General features: G+C 33.6%; 1 protein-coding gene and 1 non-coding gene across 3 annotated transcripts in view; one reads left to right on the plus strand and one right to left on the minus strand.

Annotated features, from left to right (window-relative positions):
- Positions 1 to 19794, plus strand: part of CDH18 (cadherin 18) — a 311962-nt gene that overhangs the window by 208688 nt on the left and 83480 nt on the right. For both annotated transcript variants that reach the window (XM_045787406.2, XM_045787408.2), the window contains exon 5: positions 17320 to 17507. In XM_045787406.2, coding sequence (XP_045643362.1) covers positions 17320 to 17507 — 188 coding nt within the window. The remainder of the gene's footprint in view (positions 1 to 17319; positions 17508 to 19794) is intronic.
- LOC123785566 (5S ribosomal RNA) lies at positions 13339 to 13457 on the minus strand. The gene has a single exon (XR_006777667.2). It is a non-coding gene; the product is annotated as a 5S ribosomal RNA (ribosomal RNA).

Raw genomic sequence — 19794 nt, forward strand, 5'->3', positions numbered from 1 at the left:
AGGTAATAGCTATAAATAAATAAGACTGTGGTATTCTTTTAACTTTAAAGTTGAGTATTTTGAAATAATTTAAGATGGTCTGTTTAGTAACTTACCAGTTATAAAATGTCATTTTATGATTTGTTTTTAATCTATTCGGCTGTATGCTATGGCAGAGTTATAGACCGATTCCTTTTCCTTTGCTTACCTGTTTTATATGGATATGCATGCTTATGGTAATATATTTCTTAGGAATTATATGATTGTTACTAATTAGTCTTTACAAATCATTTCTTAAATTCTTCACAGAATGCTGGAAAAAAGTAGCAATGATCTTCAATTAGAATTTATAAGTTTACAGTTTCTCAGGCTTTTATGAGTCATGTTTATGAATAAAAGTGAGAGAATGCTTAAAAAAAAAAAACGTGGCCCACTCTACTAGTACCTTGAAAAAAAATTTCTTACAGGATAATCAGCTTTGTAGTAATGCACGTTGAGATATGGTAAAGCAAATGTGTTAGTGTAAGCAATTTTATTTTTTTATTTTTAAATATTTTTTTTAGGTTAAGCAATTTTAAAGATACTATTCCATAGTACAGTGGAATTCTAATGTAGGACAATTGTTCTTCTAATGTGTGGCATTGTAATGCACATTCAGATGGCTGTAGATTTAGTCATACATTATTCATATAGTAAAAACAATGCCACCAGGGCTTAACATAATGATTAATGATCAATATTTAATACAAGTTTTTTAGATGCAGGAAAATCCCAGATTCTTTAGGTGTCTTTTTAAATTTGAGAGTAGCATTTCCAATGTAAACTGCATCTGCTGTGTAAAGCAATTTAAAGTAGAGATTTAGAAACTTTCTGGTTAATCTTATCTATAATGTCAGACATCCTGGGTAAGTCAGATATCACAGCCTAACCACTTACGTGTCAATCAGCCTTTCCCCAGAATCATCTAAAAATAAATATTTATCTTATATAAGTAGTCACTTTCCCAAGTAAATACTATTAATGTAAGAAAAATATTAGTCAAAATAAATATAATTATCAAATTGATTACAGCTTTTGTACGTTGTGACCCAGGGTTAATTTTAGGGAATGACTTATTTACTGATCTGGCAAAGTTACTGAAGAAAAGACACAAGGTCTTTCAAAAAGCAATTAGAATCAATATTATCCTGGTGGGAAAAAAGTGTATTACAAGGGGCAAGCTTCAATAAACCAAATACCCTTTTATCATTCTCACCAAGTCTTCTTTTTTTTTTTTTAAATGTACGTCATCTAATCATTAGCATTTCATGATACAGTCTAAGAAAGTATGTGAAAGGATCACATATGGCATATGAAATTATAGCTCATTCAGAAACAGAAATAGGAAATAATGATATCTGTATCTCTCTGCCACATAAAATTACATAGTCTTAAAACCAATAGGGATAATTACAGCGCCATTTAATGATGTGTTTGAAACTTGCTAATGAGGTAAAATACAACTTAGAGATTTCTCATGTACATTGAAGCTAAGAAAGAAAAAAGAAAAAAAAACCCTTTATTGATATACTACAGGTGACTTGGTACCTAAACTTCTGTAATACATCGTGTACCACCTCATATCTCAACAAGTCCCAGCTTTACATCTGGGCATTTAAATCATAATTATTTCAGTATATTTAACTTTTGCAGATAAGAGAAAATTCTACCTTGAAATAATTCCAGGCATCAAAATGCTATAGATCCTGAAGTAGACAGTTGAGAAAACAGACATTTCATTGAGGGGAAAAAATTCCCTCCATACGCTGTCTAATTTCATCCATGAAAGTAATCTAATTATAATAAAAGAAATTTAGGTGTAGAAATTATCAACATTTTGCTTTGACAAAAATTAGTTTCTAACGAGAAAAATGAGCTTAAGTTTAGACGATGAAGAGCCAAATGGTGGACATGAACACTGATTTCTGTATTTTAGAAATGGTTGGCTCAGTACATATGACTTAGCACTAGAGTGTAAATTGGCAACAGCTACTGAACTTCGGAGTCTCCTTTTTATCACAGTCACCTCTTCAGCCGCCGAGCTTTCACTGTTGCATATTTGTGTAGGTACTCTCTGTGCTCTCTGTCTCCCTGATGCTGAAAATATAGAGAACATTACGGGAGTCAGCCTCATTTTCTACTGGAGCTCTGTTGTAGAGTTCTGTGCATCCTGTGTCATACTCTAGAATAACGAGAGTTTAGGGAATTACATGTATCTGCTACTGATATAATTATGTTTTCCCCCAATAGAGTTTGTATTTCCATGTGATTGTAGTGGTACGGTGCACTTGCACAAGTGGCAAATTGGCAAGCTGAGGTTGTGGAAGTCCAGAGGGAGCATAAGACAGAATTTAGGTTTCAGAGCCTGGCATCTTAGCTTGTTAGCCCTAGAAAAGAGAGGAAGTGTACAATTACAAGAATTCATTAGGGATGACACTAGAGTTAGGTGTCTGGCATGAAACCAGGGCTTGCTCTGAAAAGGAAAATGGAAAACTCTACCTCTCAGTAAACAGAAACCACAACATAGACACTGACATTAAGAATTGACATTAAGATCTCAAACAAACTGGGGAAAGAGGAGATTAGATACAACTGACTACAGAGTACGTAAACTGGAAGATAAGTCTGAGGAAACTATCTAGAATGTATCAGAGAGACTAAAGATAAATGAACAAACAAACAAAAAAAGATTTAAAATATATAGAAAAGGAAAACAAATTTTCAATATATAATATAGGAGTTTCAGATGAAGACAGCAAAGAGAATGATGAGGCAGTATTTAAGAAACAAACAGGGACTCCTGGGGGGCTCAGTCAGTTAAGCATCTGCCTTCAGCTCAGGTCGTGATCCCAGGGTCCTGACATTGAATCTCACATCAGTCTCCTAGCTCAGTGAGGTGCCTGCTTCTTCCTCTGCCTGCCTCTCTCTCTCTCTGACAAATAAGTAAATAAAATCTTTAAAAACAAACAAGCACTAAACTAGACTAAGAGTTTTCAAGAATAAGTATAGACATTAAACCTTAGACAAATAATCATAAGAAGTTGCAAATGTGGTGGAAAAATATTATCACCTAGATGTGTTATGGTGAAGTTTAGAATTTGAAAAATAAAGGAATTTGACACTCCATGGGCTTCTCATTGACAATAATGGAGTACAGATGACAATAGAAACTTGGCCTCAAATTTGATGAGAAGATGAAAAATAACTATTACTCTAGAAAAATCAGGATGTAATAAAAACATATGTTAAAACAAAAAAAGGGGGGTCACTGTTCAAAGAACCTCATTGGAAAGCTGCTTAAGATGTATGTTTTGTATTGCAATCATTCACACCATTCATCTCATTTGTCTTATTTCCCTAGATAATTCTGTTTGAAATAGAATTTTACTGACTTCTCATCTTGATATCTCTATTACCTTCCCTGGCATAATCAGTTATTTGCTCACAATTATCCATTCTCTCTCTGCCTTTGACATACTTTCCTGGAAGTAAAAGATATTTTCCCATTGAATTTGGGATTGGCTAGTTAATTTGCTTTGGTCAATGGCATGTGAAATATCATGGTTTGAATCACATCTGAGCAGAAACCTTAATGAGCTTGCATGCCTTGGCTCAATTTCTTTTGTTCTTGGCCTCCACTCTGATAAGAACATAACTTAGAAAAAAGCTACTCCTTCATTCTAATGAGAAAACACTGGAACTTAATGGAGACAAGCACACCAGAGCCCAGCAGAACCTCACCAAGCCAGAGTTCTTAGATAATGTGAGAAGAAATAATGTTTGTGATTATAAATTTTTGAGACAGAATTGTTAATACAACAGAAATTGACTAATAAAATTGTTATGCATTCTACATTATATCTCTCTAGAAGCAAGTTTCTGTCACCACCACCACCACCAAAACAACAAATTATGTGGAATTGTGTTTGAAGAGGAAAATAGTATGAAGTAAAGCTTATAGGATGTTGGAATATGACTGTGTTCTGCTTTCGTAAACATTTTCATGGGATAATTTGGAAGGTAAAAAATGTACCTAATGAACTTCATGGCTTTAAGAGAAGAGGTTTTAAGAAAGAATATCTGTAGTGTGAGTTGATAGCTAAAAGCTACAGTTGATAAGATACTACAAGAAAGAGATGAATACAGAAAAAAATGTATTGGTCTCTTTTCCAATAGATAGGAAAGGAAGGAGGAAGAAACCAGAAATTGTGTGACTTTCAGGGCTGAAAATGGAGTCACCAAGTAAGTTAGCTTCAGAGACTTAGGGACAGAAATCCTTGTAATGATTGCACAGAACAATAACTGAATTACCATGAGCCATTAATATTCTTTTCCTTTCAAATAGGGCCTTTATTTTTATTATTTTGTCCTTAGTTATCCCTGGTTATATGTTGAATTTGTGGTGGGCAAATAATTTGTCCTTCTAATTCAGTTGTCTCTGGATCAAACTCTGATATGATTATATCACATGATTTTGAAATTCAAGTCTGGTTTTATAGTTTAAAGAGATTGGAGGGGAGGAGTAGGGATCAGGGAGCAGATAAATGGATTTCATCTATAAGAGGCACACAGATATTTGTGACTGGAGGATGGACCATGAACAGATCGTATTGTTTGTTCATAATTGTTAGTTCCTTTCCCTCTTTCATCATGTTTTCCTGTTGGTGGAAAATATGTCCCTACTTTAACTCTGTGCTTTGCCAATGACTTTGGCCAACAGAATATGCCATGTTTGAGGAGAAGTTTTAACAGCACTTCAGTGGTTTCATTCTATGTTCATGGTCTTGCCTTCTCCCAATGATTGCTTCTTCATGTCATATTCTGGAATGAAAATTCACTTGGAATTGAGCCCATCCCAGCAGAGTGATAGTTTAATCATAGTTTTCTTCTGTTTTGTGTGTGGGGGGGGAGAAAGGATTATGTACTTTTTAGTTAGTGGGGGTTAGGGTGGCTTAAGTCTGTAAGGAATTTGGAAGCAAGGCTTCCAGGACCTTGAAGGGTGAGCTGCTGTTAAGATGAGGTCATTTACTACTATCTAGTAAAACATTAGTCATGAGACATTCAGATCTGTATCAGTGGGCCATATGTTTGGAGAATGATTGCTAACATATATCTTGGGGGAGTAGAAATAGAGGAAATTTCCAAAGGGATTTTGATATGTTATGGAAGACTTACAGGGTCCTGGAGGTCAGACTAATGTCAAGCTAAGGTTGCTTTTTGCCTCTAGCAAAGTATTAACATGAAGGCAGTTGAGTTCTTTGAGGAAGGTCACTGCCTGCCTCAAATATCTGTCAGTGGGCTACAGTTTTTAAGGAGATTTATTTTTTTTCTACATTTCTTTTACTTCTGTTCTCCACATCATTCTCCCCCGAACAATTTTGACCCTTAAATCTTTAAGGTTGCTGAGAGTGGAAGGTCTTATCTTCTGCAACTTCTTCCTGCCGAATGAGAGGTGTAGCAATGTCCCTATCTATGGGTCAACTTTGGCCAGTTGGGGACTTACATACAGAAGTTACATGGGGTGCCTGGGTGGCTCAGTCATTAAGCGTCTACCTTCGGCTCAGGGCATGATCCCAGGGTCCTGGGATAGAGCCCTGCATCAGGCTCCCTGCTCCCCTGGGAGCCTGCTTCTTCCTCTCCCACTCCCCCTGCTTGTGTTCCCTCTCTCACTGGCTGTCTCTCTCTCTGTCAAGTAAATAATTAAAATCTTAAAAAAAAAAAAAAAAAAAGAAGTTACAAAAGGCAGAGGCAGCTAAATCCAAGGCAGACTACATGTATGGATCTCCCTCTGTAGAAAGGATCATCTGTCAGCTTGAAGTCATGACACTGAGGGAATCACAGTACCAGGTAAAAAGACATGGGAGAAAAATATATATATAATTAGAATAACAAAAAGAGGGGCTCCTGGGTGGCTCAGTAGGTTGTTTCTGCCTTCAGCTCAGGTCATGATCCTGGGGTCTGGCATCTGGGAATCCAGCTCCGTATTGGGCCTCCCTGCTCACCGGAGTCTGCTTCTCCCTCTCCCTCTACTGCCACCTCTGGTGTTCACTCTCATGTTCTCTGTCTCTCTCATTTTCGCTCTCCCCCCTCTCTCTCAAATAAATAAATGAAATCTTAAAAAAAAAAAAGCAAAAAAAAAAAAAAAAAAGAAAAGAAACCCAAATAAGAGTCCTTTGATAGCTGACAAAAACCCTCCTCAAGTTAAGGAGTTTAATCATTAAAGGAAAGAAAGGGGTGATTTAAAGTGCAATTTGAGTATTCATGTCTTTTGGTAACATTTTTGTGGTATCTGGAGTATATATAAACGCTCTGTTTCAATAAAGCATAGGTTCCTCCTTGAGCTGCAGTCAGGATATCAAGGCACCATTCAGTTTTAGAGGGCCACCTTTTGAATTTGTGCATGTCAAGCTTAGTTAAAGATGGCCAGTGTATGCTTAGCTAAAGCCTCTATTTGCAATTTTACATTAATAGAAGTGGCTCCTGGGACAAAAAATGGCTAAGGGATAAAACCATCAAGAAGCCCTCTTCATTTGATGTCTAGCCTTAACAATGTCCTAATTGTGAGGATTCACTGGCAAGTAGGAGAAGACTTGTCTGGGAATATGGGCATCCCCAAGTGCAACATCCAATCCAATCATGAGGAAAGTGGGGTCATCCATTATTCTCATGAGTCCATAGTTAACCCCATGAAGTGAGGTATACTTTTAAGGAGCAATTTTGTATGACCAACAAAATTGGTCAAAGTGATAGCTGAGTTATACAATTGTTGGGGAATCCATCCCATTTTCCAGCTGTTCAAGTAATCGTATGCCCATGGGGTCCTGTTAAACCCCCCAGAATAATAAGGATGAAGATTGTCTATACATGAGCTGTTGCAGCAATTTCTCTGAAGTTTACCTCGTGTTATCTAGCTTAGCAAACAACATCCAAAGACAATTAGAACTAGAAGTTAAGATTCACAAAGGTGTGTTGAGACATAATCTTTCTCTCTATAATTACCTTCACTTCCAGAGATAGCTAAATCAAGACTAATTCTTTACAAAACAAGTCCAATTTTAAGAAACTTGGCCTAATTATTTACATAAGCTCAGCAAGAATAGTGATTCACCATACAGATCTTTTAAAATCTGCTTTGCTGGAACTTTTTATAAGGATTCTCGATTGAACTTTTAGTAGTCTCTCTAGGCCAGAAGCCAAGCCAAACACTTACCATCAGATATGCCTTCAATTGCTGTAGATTTGGGTGAATTCCTCTTCTCAAGGTCCCCAAATATCCTGAGGTTCCTGCACCTGTCAAAAAGTAACATTCTTTCCTCAACTGGCAAGGCTGCTGGGAACTCTGTAAGCAAGGTGTCAAACCAACATTTCCAAGGGGTTTTATGGCTCCATAAAATCAACATTAGTTCGTTAAAGTTATCTGGTCACATTTCAGTCTATGAATGTCTCCCTCAAATAGGACATTCCAGTCAAAGCCTTGCTAAGACAACCAAAGTTTCCAACTGGTGTCCTGTTACAAGGAGAAGAGATCCTTATTGAACTTATGCAAATGACTATGACTGCCATAAAAGAAAAAATACTCCCTGAGACTTTGAATTTCAGAGGGTTCAAGTAGAGAGAAAGGTTAAATGCTTCAATTTGTTCACAAATGAATACTTTGCCACATTTCTGTAAGACATAGGTATCTAGAAGAGCTAACGTTAGAGAACCAACAAGAGTCATAAAAACTATAATCACCTTCCTGAATTCATTTAGTTCCACGTAACCAGTATTATTCACTTTGAATGCAGGTTCTGGAAATTCTTACCCAGTTTAGTTTTAGGATTTTAAAGATATCAAATACAAGTATTTGTTAAAAGTCCTTTTCATGAATCTAGGTGCCTGGGTGGCTTAGTCAGTTAAGCTTCTGACTCTTGATTTCGGCTCAGGTCATGACCTCACAGTCTTGAGATCAAACCCTCTCTCCTTCTGTCACTCTCCCTGTTCATATACACTCTCTCTCTAAAATAAAATTTTAAAAAAATCTTAAACAAAAAAAGTCCTGTTCATGTATCTCCTTGAAGATAAAACACATTTCACAAGAGTTTCAGAATAGTAACTATAAATGACAAAGGACTTATAAATGGACATGGTTAAAAATTTGAGATGAGAGTTCATTATAATGCATTTGACAAGGAAATTCAGTTACATAACACTTCAATAATCAGAATTCAAGTGATGACCTTATACCAGAATATAACATACCGAATAAACAAGCCTAATTAGTCAGAGACTTCATTTACAATTCAAATCTTGAGGAAGTCTGTTAAAAACCTTAGAAAATTTTTAAAGCACATGTCTAAATAGGATTTTGTATCATCAAAGACATGATAGACAAGACACAGAGACTAGTTTTCCTGCAGATAAAGAAAAGAGAAAACAACTTTGTAAACAAAGATTTTTTTCTCTTTATCTGCTCATAGTTTTCATATAATGCAAGGTAGAATGAAATATTTGCTGTTGTTAGCTACTGAGATATTTTGGTGATTAATCAACACATAAACAGCTAATAAACATGCTATATCTGTTATTTTTAGAATTATCACTCTGTCATCTAGTATATATTTTTTATCATGTATCTTGCTAATTTTCTCTCTCCCTCACACTTGGTAAGGATGAGGACTTTTGTCTGTTTGGTTTACTGTATTTCCAATACCTGAAATTACGCCAGCATGAGGTAAGTGACATTTACTGAACAAGTTGACAAACCTAGGCTGACCCCAAATTTCATATGGGTGAGTACAAATTCATAAATAATGATGAACTTCTAAAGAAAAAAATTGGAATGGGGCAGAAAAAAACAGATTATCAACATCCATTTGGTTTGACCAACAGATACAGTGGATTTCACAGAGTACTTAGGAAGCACACCCATGTGTACCCTGGGACCTGGTATATTTCCACAATATATTAGAAAATGGAAGGCACTGGTACCATTGGCCATCAATGTGAAAGTAGATAAATTGACATCCTGAAGTTGTACGAATTAATTAAAGACTTACGTGCTGCTTATGCTTTAAAAGAAAATGCAAGATTATTTCATGGCATTAGAAGAGGAAAAGATTCAAAAAACAAATACATTAAACATAAAATAATATTACTACATAAACATTATTTTAAACAAAAGATATAAATTTTGGGAAATGACAAGTTTTCTGGTGTTTTAAAAACATAAGAGTTATAGGGCTGCCTGGGTGGCTTAGTCAGTTAAGCGTTCAACTCTCTGTTTTGGCTCAGGTCATGAGATCAGACCTGCTTTTGGCTCTGTGCTCAGTGGGGGAGTCTCCTTGAGATTCTTTGCCTCTGCCTCCCTTCCCCCCCCACTTGTGTGCTCTCTCTCGCTCTCTCTCTCTCTCTGAAATAATTAAATAAAATCTTAAAAAATTAATAGTTATAATAATTATGCATATAATTTATGAGATTTTGTATCAAAATCAGAAAAGTTAGTAACTTATGAAATTATTGCAATAAAAGAAAAGATCATCTTTACAGAAATCTAGGGACAAACCAACTGTAATCACCCAACTTTCTTTTTAGAACTAGTTACCATTTTTAATAGAACAGAAAAAGAAAGAACTTCAATACAATTGAAATAATTAAAAACAAAAATAGACTCCATGGTAATGTGTAAAAGGAGATACAAGAAATACATTAGGAGTTCTAGAAAACTGAAAATGCTTAATTAAGATCAGTCTTGGAAGCAATAAATATCAAAAGAAACAATAATATTAAAAACTCATATAAAAATAACAAAAGTAGGGAAAAAGAAAAATCTCTATATAATAAACAAGGACATGCGGGAGAGGACAGGGAGGGAAACTATGAAATGTAAGTATCATTTCAAAACTAACAAAAAAATGTTTTGAAAGAAAACGTTTATGACTGAAAAAGAAGATTCAGGACTTAGATTAAGACATCTCAGCATGTTTTAATATTAAAACACCATCCAGAATTAAACATGTCTTGGTGATATTTATTATAAAGACCAAAATTAAGTTAAGAGTGAAAGAAAAGAGCTCTCCTAATAGCATTAAGTCAGGGACTAACTTCAGTTTTCTCTTCTGCGGAACCATATCCCCATCTCTTCACAGTATAGAATGGTGTGAATGTGGATACATTGGTTGGTTTAGGGGACATTTTTATATCACACAATTTTATATCAAGTCATTAACTACTTCAGTCCTCAACAAAACAAAAATATGTTTTACCAGGAAGGATTTTGTTTTTCTCAGAGATTCTTTACTGCTACACAATTCAGATAGAATATCCTTCCTACCTGATGACTGTTAAAACAATGTAGGCTTTTATAAAAAGCAGAGCTACATGTAAAGGAATATAATGACTGCTTTACTAACTAAAGAATTTGGAAAATAAATTCCTTTATTTTATTTTTATTATTTTTTAAATTCCTGTATTTTAATAACAAATATTGGATGACTTGGTTTTTTTATACATAATCCATTTTATAACAGGTACTGTTTAAATCAACCCCTTCATTGTATCAGCTACATCTATGATTATATCTGACATGAAAATTTTAAATCTATAAGTACATTATAATTATGTTATATATATATATATATATTTGTGAAAGAAATATATATATATCTACCTATCTATATGACAAATTTTCTTTCACAAATGCTCTAAGAAAAAGGAGGGAATTGGGAAAAACTCTCCCCTTAATTTCAGTAGAGAAAATTAAAAATTAAGTATCTTGGTTTAAATTGTGTATGTTTCCTTACATATCCAATTATATAATTTATTTCTGAGACTTGAATACATGACCTCTCTCTCTCTCTTTCTGTCTCTCACTAATATATATATGGAGTGGAGATATGCCTTCATACAACACGTGTTTATATACATAGTCCCACACTGTGTGTGAGCATATATGTGTATAAGCTCATACGCCTGTATGAAAGTGCAGTGAGGCTTTTAATCCTTTTTCATCCTCTTGGAAATGTATGATGTTACATAGTATATAACCTTTTCGTGAACTTAAGCAGAGTACTCTGAGGGATATTTGGCAACTGTAGAAGTGCTGATTAGGCTGTGCTATAAATTATCCAAGATGGGTATTTCTTTTTTCCCAGAGGGAGTAATTACAGAGTAAAAATAATATGAAAGGCAAAAGATCATTCACCATGTATTCCAAGGTTCTAGGAGTTATGACCTTTGTTAATCTTATTTAGATAAAAGTGCATTTTTTTCCTAAATAGTAAACTGACTCCTTCTATGCAGTTGAGCCATATCATGGATAGAAATGGCAAAGCTTCAGGCTGTTAGGCAAAGATTTACATTTTGAATCATACCCTTTAAAGTTTCTCCCAAGTGTTCTTCAAGCCTATAAAGAATGCCAATTCTCATAAATAACAGGTAAATGAACGTTCAGATGTAATTATTATTATTCAAAGATTGTAATATCTATTTATGGACTGTTGGCTCTCAGCTTTCAGAATTCTTAAAGGTAACACTATATGTTATATGTCTTTATGAGTGGTATTTGCTTTTTTGTTAGAATTAGTATTTAGAGTAAGGTTTGTCTGATATCTTTTCTTGTTTTAGGATAATTCAATATATTTCCTCCCATGGTTAATCAAACTACACTAAAAATGTGACCCATAAAGGTATTTATTGGATTAAATTTGCAAAGGTGCATGTGAATATTGTATTTATGTTAAACACAAATATTAATAAAACACTTAAGCATCAATCATATACTAGGCTCTTTAGAAGGACCCCGGTCCCAAAGATCTTGGTTTCTTTGAAAATAAATTCCTGGGGTGCCTGGGTGGCACAGCGGTTAAGCGTCTGCCTTCGGCTCAGGGCGTGATCCCGGCGTTATGGGATCGAGCCCCACATCAGGCTCTTCCGCTACGAGCCTGCTTCTTCCTCTCCCGCTCCCTCTGCTTGTGTTCCCTCTCTCCCTGGCTGTCCCTCTCTGTCAAATAAAAAAAAAAAAAATCTTAATAAAAAAAAAAAGAAAAGAAATTCCTAGTAAGTCTATTTTTGATATTCTTTGGGATCCTTATTATCAGAGACATCCAAAGGTCATTAACTTAATCTCCATTTTTCATAATATGTATTATAAATAATATATATAATTTATATGCTATATAATATATTTACATATATTATTTTATATGATATATAATGTATTTATATATATTATATATTTATAAATTATATGTTATTTACATGAATATATTATATAATATTCTTACATATTATAATACATATGATATATAATATTATATCATACAATATGACATATATTTCTAATTTCCTCTTCTATTGATCCTATAATTTTCTCATTAGAATATCACCTTTTACACTCCCACACACACAGACACACACACTCAGAGGTTTTATTTTCCAAATTGCTGGTATTTCTTATCTTATTAGAGAGGCCCTTTATTCATTCTCTTTATTGATTCATCTATTGATGGAGACTTGAATTGTTCCCATATCTCAGCCATTGTGAATCATGGTAGAGTGAACATGGTAATAAAGACATTTCTTTGAGATTCTAATTTCAATTCTTTGGAATATGTACCCAGAAGTGGAATTTCTGGATCATATAGTAGTTCTAGTTTTTAATTTTTTGAGGAACCTCCATACTGTTTTCCATAGCTGCTGCGCCATTTTACTTTCCCACCAACAGTGCACAAGGGTTGCAATACCTCCATAAAGCTACCAACACTTTTTGTCTTTTATTTTGATAATAGTCATTCTGTCAGGGTGAAGTGACCTCTAAATGTAGTTTTGATTTTCATTTCCCTGATAATTAAAAATGTTGAACATCTTTTTATATAATAGTTAGCTATTTGTTATGTCTTCTTTGCAGAAATGTGTGCTTAAATCCTTGCCATTTTTGTAATTGGCTTATTCTTTTATCTTGACTTGAAGTTCTTTATATGTTTTGGATAGGAACCCCTTATCACATAAATGGTTTACACTATTTTCTCCCATTCTGTAGGTTGCTTTTTCATTCTGTTGATTGTCTCCTACACCGTGCAGTAGTTTTTAGTTTGGTGTAGCCCTACCGATCCATTTTTGTTTTTGTTTTTTTGTTTTGTTTTGTTTTAAAAGATTTTATTTATTTATTTGACAGAGAGAGAGACAGCCAGCAAGAGAGGGAACACAAGCAGGGGGAGCGGGAGAGGAAGAAGAAGGCTCCCAGCAGAGCAGGGAGCCTGATGTAGGGCTCAATCCCAGGACCCTGGGATCACGCCCTGAGCCGAAGGGAGCTGCTTAACGACTGAGCCACCCAGGAAAGAAAGCCTACAGCACCCAGTATTCCCAGGCAGTCTCCCATTCAAGTACTAACCAGGCCCGACCCTGCTTAGCTTCCGAGATCAGATGAGATCTGGCGCATTCAGGGTGGTATGGCCATAGACCCATTTTTGTTTTTGAGCCTGAGTTTTTGATGTCATATACGAGAAATAATTGCCAACCCAATGTCAAGAAGAATTTCCCTATGTTTTTTTTTCCAGGAATTTTATATTTTCAAGACTTATATTTAAGTTGTTGATTCATTTTGAGTTGATTTTGTGTGTACTGTAATATAGAAGTCCTATTCTTTTTTTTTTTTTTTTTTGCATGTGCATATCTAGTTTGCCCAATACCATTTGATGAAGAAACTGTTTTTCCCCATTGTTTACTCTTGGTGCTCTTATCAAAGGTCAGCTGGCCTTATATGCTTGGGTTAACTTCTGGACCCTCTATTCTGTTTCATTGGGCTATATGTCTATCTTCATGCTATTTCATACTATTTTAAGTACTGTAGCCTTATAATATATTTTGAAATCAGGACATTTGAAGCTTCTGGTTTTGTTCTTTTTTTTTTCTCTCAATTGCTTCATTAATTCTCCGTTTTGTAGTTCCATATTCTGAGAATTTTTTTTTTCTGTTTCTGTGAAAAAAAAAACACCGTTGGAATTGTGATTAGAATGGCATAGCATTGACCTGCAGATTGTTTAAAGTAGTATGGACCTTTTAACAATATTAAGTCTTCCAATCCTTAAACACAGGATGTCTTTCCATTTATTCATATCTCTAATTTCTTTCATCAATGTTTTGTATTTTCTAGTACACAGTCAATTCACCTCATTGGTTAAATTCCTTTTTCAGTATGTTATTCTTTTTAATGCTATTGCAAATTGGACTGTTTTCTGAATTTCCTTTTTAGAAGGTTTGTTGTTAGTATACAGAGACATGGATGATATTTGTGTTTTGATTTTGTATCCTGCAACTTTATTGAACTTGCTTATTCTAATAGTTTTTTGTTTTGTTTTGTTTTGTTTTATTAGTCTTTAGGTTTTCTACCTATAAGATCTTGTTGTCGCTAACACTTATTCCTCTTTAATTAAAAGGACTCCTCTTTTTTTTTTTTTCTTTCTAATTTCTCTGACTAAAACTTCCAGTACTGTGTTGGATAGAAGTGGAAAGTCATTCTTGCTTTTATCCAGATCTGAGAAGGAAGCTTTTCAATTTTTCATCATTGACTATGATGTTAAGCTATGAGCTTATTGTTACAGCCTTTATTATGTTGAGGTACCATTCTTCTATACCTATATTTTAAAAATTTTAGTATATATATATTTAGTATATATATATATATTTAGTATATATATATATATATACACATATATATATATATATATTTGGTATATATTTCCTTAAAGAGCCATACCATATTTATTTGCCTGGAGCTTATAGCATTTTTTTAGGTACCCGGCTATATATTCAGTCCTTAGAAATTATAAAAAATATCCTAAACCTCTTTTGATTTTTAAATAAATCTTATCTATCATTTATTTCCTAGTTATTAGGAGACATTTTGAATATAGTTTACAATTTTTCTCAACTATACAGAAAGTGTATAAATGTTAAAAAATTAATCTTAATATATTCTAATTTGTCTAATGGGGCATAGTGAATGGGGAAGAGTTACTATACTTGCAATTCTTAGAATGTATCAACAAGTATCAGCTCTTTCCCCAAACATGATCATCTTCCAGGCATATGCTTCCTCTTATAAAATGTGACTTAAATGTTTTCTGGGACATGAGTCTTTTATGACAAACGTACACAGTTTTTTGCATCGTCTTTGTAAAAACAACCTGCTTTGTAACACTACCACCATAAAAATTCTGTGATTTGCTTATTTATCTCTGTGTACTAAGACTTCTTTTGTTTGCAAGTATGTCACCCCAGTTTTAACTAGCTGAGAGTCCTTTGGGAGGCTTACAGAATTGTGGAAATTTAAGCTGCAACTTAGAGACCTTTAGCACCGGGAGTTTGACACCCTAGCCTTTCTACCTCAGGGGAAAAAATAGGAGATATGTTCTAATTTATTTTTTCTCTATTCTTTTTTAACATAACAGTGTCCTATTTTAAACGTAACTGCCTAGGAACATTATGATATTCACAAAGATTCTGAAAATTATGGCTTCTTTCTGATACTGAATTTGTGCCCTGAGATTAGATACTTTGACATGAATTTTGGAGACATGACTATTGTCAGAAGTCCCTTCCAACATTTCATAGCTTTGCCACCAAAGAGAGACTAAAGCTCTTTCCTAGTTCCATTACCAACATTTTGGGGGATACAATCTCTTTGGATCATAGTGAGTCAACTGCCTACACTTTCATAAATCAACTCCAAGCAGAAAGGTGGGGTCCTTTAAAAACGGTCTCATGCTTTCACAGGTCAATGAAATATATCAAGAGGGGTAGAGTGTTTAGAATATGACAAATCTTGATAAAAGCACGTGATTAAGGTTAGGGGATCATGTGTTTCACAGAAGAGGGTAGTCTACCAAGGAAATGTTAAGTTGGTGAGGATTGTTGAACTAAAAAAATAATGTCAGGTAACATCTCAAATGTTTAAAGACAAGAACTGGGAAAAATCTTTGTTGAATAATGAATAAACACAGATACATAAGTCAATCCCTGGTATCCACATGTAGCACTTAAAAACACACAATTATATTCTTTAGAAGTAAATTAGAGTACCCCATACATTTACCAGATGTATTAACTTAAAAAATATTATCACACCATAACTAACAAAATATTGTCTTAGGGAAATTATTTTCATATAGGCTCCCCATTCACTTATCTGTATAGTCTAATTGTATCCATGCATAATGTTAAATCACATTCATTTAGTCTGGGTTGAAACTCTCATACAGTTACATTTTAATTCAAGGTTCCTGTTATATACATTGTTATTTGAGATTTGCTATAACAAATAAGTTGTCTTAATAGATATGTTTCTAACTTGCCAATAAAAGAGTTGGTAATAACATGGCCATTTATGCTTCTTAATACCTATTTCATAAGTTTCTATAAGGAAAGTTCTATGATCTCTCTCTGAAGGAATTTAGTATCAGGACAAACTTTGAAATTTTTTAAATTGTTCAATGTAAACATTTAGTATCAGGACATACTGAAAAATGTATTTTTGCATATCAGATTGTGAGAGTTATATAATCAATAGTGTTTAATGTATATAGTGTAAAAATTAATTCAGTCACAAATACTACATCATCCTATGTAGTTATATTTATTTTTCTCACTCTTTAACTTAGTCATTATTTTTATTAATTTTAACAATTTTATTTACAACTTGATTATAAAACCACTTCAAATTTTTTCCAGAAGCTGACCTGGAACACATGGCAATTAAATGCATAAATAAATTTCCTATCTCTCTTTGTCATGGCTTATATGTTTCACTAAACTTAAGTTTATTGATCAGAATAATAATCATATTTACAGATACTCTATATTCTTTTCTTTGTTTTCACTTTGAATTTCAAGTTTTGAATTTCAGGTTTTCAAACTCTTATATTTTAATTTCACATGCTGTATGGAAAGAGAAATGCATTGGGGGTTACACTAATACTTGACTAATTTAGTTTTTGCTCAACATAAGAATGCAAATTTGATCTCCCTTATCTTTTTTTCTGTTGCCTAGGGATGTAGAGCTAATAAAATATTTTATATTAAGGTATTTACAAATTATTTTATGTAGGCTATTTTACATATATTTTGAAGTTTATGTAAATCTAGTATTTTACTACTAAATAATTTACTAATATTTAAAATCTGGAAACATATCCGTTTTATATATTACTTAATACAATGTTTGTTTGAATGTGTGGTCTTACCAATTTCATGCCTTTTTCTCATAAAACTATTTTTTGTGAACTGTATTACCATCAAATGATTTTAATATGAAATATTTTTCAGAGCACTATCAACTGTATGTTCCTGAGTCAGCTCAAGTTGGTTCAGCTGTTGGGAAAATCAAAGCAAATGATGCAGACACTGGTTCAAATGCTGACATGACATACTCTATCATTAACGGTGATGGTATTGGGATATTCTCCATCTCCACTGACAAAGAGACCAGAGAAGGGATCCTTTCTTTAAAGAAGGTAAAAAGAACATATTTTCTCTGATTTAGGCAATTCACCCATTTTTCCATGAACGATCCAGGTTGGTGTCAATAATCCATACTGTCAGATCATTAAAATGATAAATATTTCCTCTTTAAGATGTAATTACATTTTAATTATGGCTATGTCTGCATCTTTGGAACCACTCTTAGAAAATACAATTTTTTTTATGGTGAGAAGAGCTAGTGTAGAATATACTGTGAATATGCCTGCCATCTTTGTTTTCAGGTAACAAATCATGTTTATCATGATTGCCAGTTCTATTAATGCCATTACTCTATGTTGTACTAATCTAAGTAACATTAAGAGACTTTTCTAACCAATATAAAAATCTCCATCATGTTAGCTAACACTCACTGAGAGACAGGGTTTTGTTTGATTGTTATGGATTCATCAAGACAGCTTTCGTGAAACCATTAACCTCCTCCTGACTCTTTTTTTATAGCTAATAATTTGTCAGTGGACTAAATCTATCTATCGGTTTTTTAAAATTTATTTTAGAGTACAATATGTTTATGTCTTTGTAAAAATGAAGTAGAACACAGAAAATGAGCAAAGAAGGATTTAAATATAACTCCTAATACAGTGTGTCTTAAATGTTGAATGATTTCAGCTTGGAAATCTAGTAACATTCAGATCTCTGGTCTTTACCTTCATATATTTTTATTCGGAAAGACTGAAGTGGGGCTGAGTAATTGGTCTTTTTAAAAAATACTCTTGATAATTCTACTGTAGAATATATTCAAAGCACAGGCTGAAAAATTTTATCCTGATATGCTACTATAGATACTGAAGTGAATTTATCATCTATCATCTATCTATCATCTATCTATCATCTATCTATCTATCTATCTATCTATCTATCTATCTATCTATCTATCTATCTATCATCTATCTATCTATCATCTATCTATCTATCATCTATCTATCATCTATCTGTCTATCTATCTATCTATCTATCATCTATCTATCATCTATCTATCATCTATCATCTATCTATCTATCATCTATCTATCTATCATCTATCTATCATCTATCTATCATCTATCTATCTATCATCTATCTATCTATCATCTATCTATCATCTATCTATCATCTATCATCTATCTATCTATCTATCATCTATCATCTATCTATCTATCTATATCATCTATCTATCATCTATCTATCTATATATATCATCTATCTATCTATCATCTACTATATCATCTATCTATCTACATAATGATTTACTTGTGTATTTTGTATATATTTTTCTATTTGAACTATATAACATTTTATTAATTCTTCTAATAAATATCATTTTATATTGATTAAAATTGAGGATTAACTAGTTTTTTGGATGCTACAAAAGGGATATGCAAAGTAGATTTTAGAGTTTTTAAATACTTACAGAACAGTAGTCATCACTAGTCTCTGTAAAAGATTGATGTCTTCACCTAAAATACTTTATCATTTTAATCTTTCTTTCCTGTAATGAGAAATGTTGTAAAACAAATAAATGAGAGGGGCACCTGGGTGGCTTAGTAAGTTAAGCATCTGACTTCAGCTCAGGTCATCTCAGGGTCCTGGAATTGAGCCCCACTTGGGCCCCCAGCTCAGTGGGGAGTCTGCTTGTCCCTTTCCCTTCGCCCTTCCCACTGCTCATGCACTCTCTCTCTCAAACAAATAAATATAATCTCTCAAAAAAAAAACTTTAAAAAACAAAACAAATAAATGAGAACATGATAAAACGAGGATTTTAATTGTAAATTGAAAGACTGCATGTGTTTTCCTATGCAGATGAGTAAAAGGTCAATAGAGACAAGAAACTGAGCATACCAAAGAGAGGATAATTGATTTAAAAAGATGAACTGGGGTAAAGTTGACCCTATATAGGGTCTTGATCATGGGTAGAAAGAAACAACCCATGATGATATGCCTCCTTCCTTGAGAAAATCAAATAGGAGTGCAATGTAAATGCTTGTGGATAAGTTTGCAATGACCCAGCTGGTGTGGGAAAGGTGGTGGAGGGGAGCAGTTCTTGCCTATAGAGCACTATGGTCTTTATAAAGTAGGAAGTTACAACATATTTGCAAAAGTGAGGGTGGTGGATGGTTTGACTACATAAAGGATCTGAAATACAAGTATATATCATGGGATTAAGAACAATGGGGATTTTACCATCCTACGTGGCCTCAATTAATTTGATGGTGTTTGTGAAAACAAAGGCAAAATGGTTTGTGTGCTCATACGTGCACATATATTTAAATAACACACAATAGTT

This window comes from Ursus americanus, chromosome 15 (assembly GCF_024610735.1).
Source record: "Ursus americanus isolate L20-20 chromosome 15, mUrsAme1.1.p, whole genome shotgun sequence".
NCBI lineage: Eukaryota > Metazoa > Chordata > Mammalia > Carnivora > Ursidae > Ursus > Ursus americanus.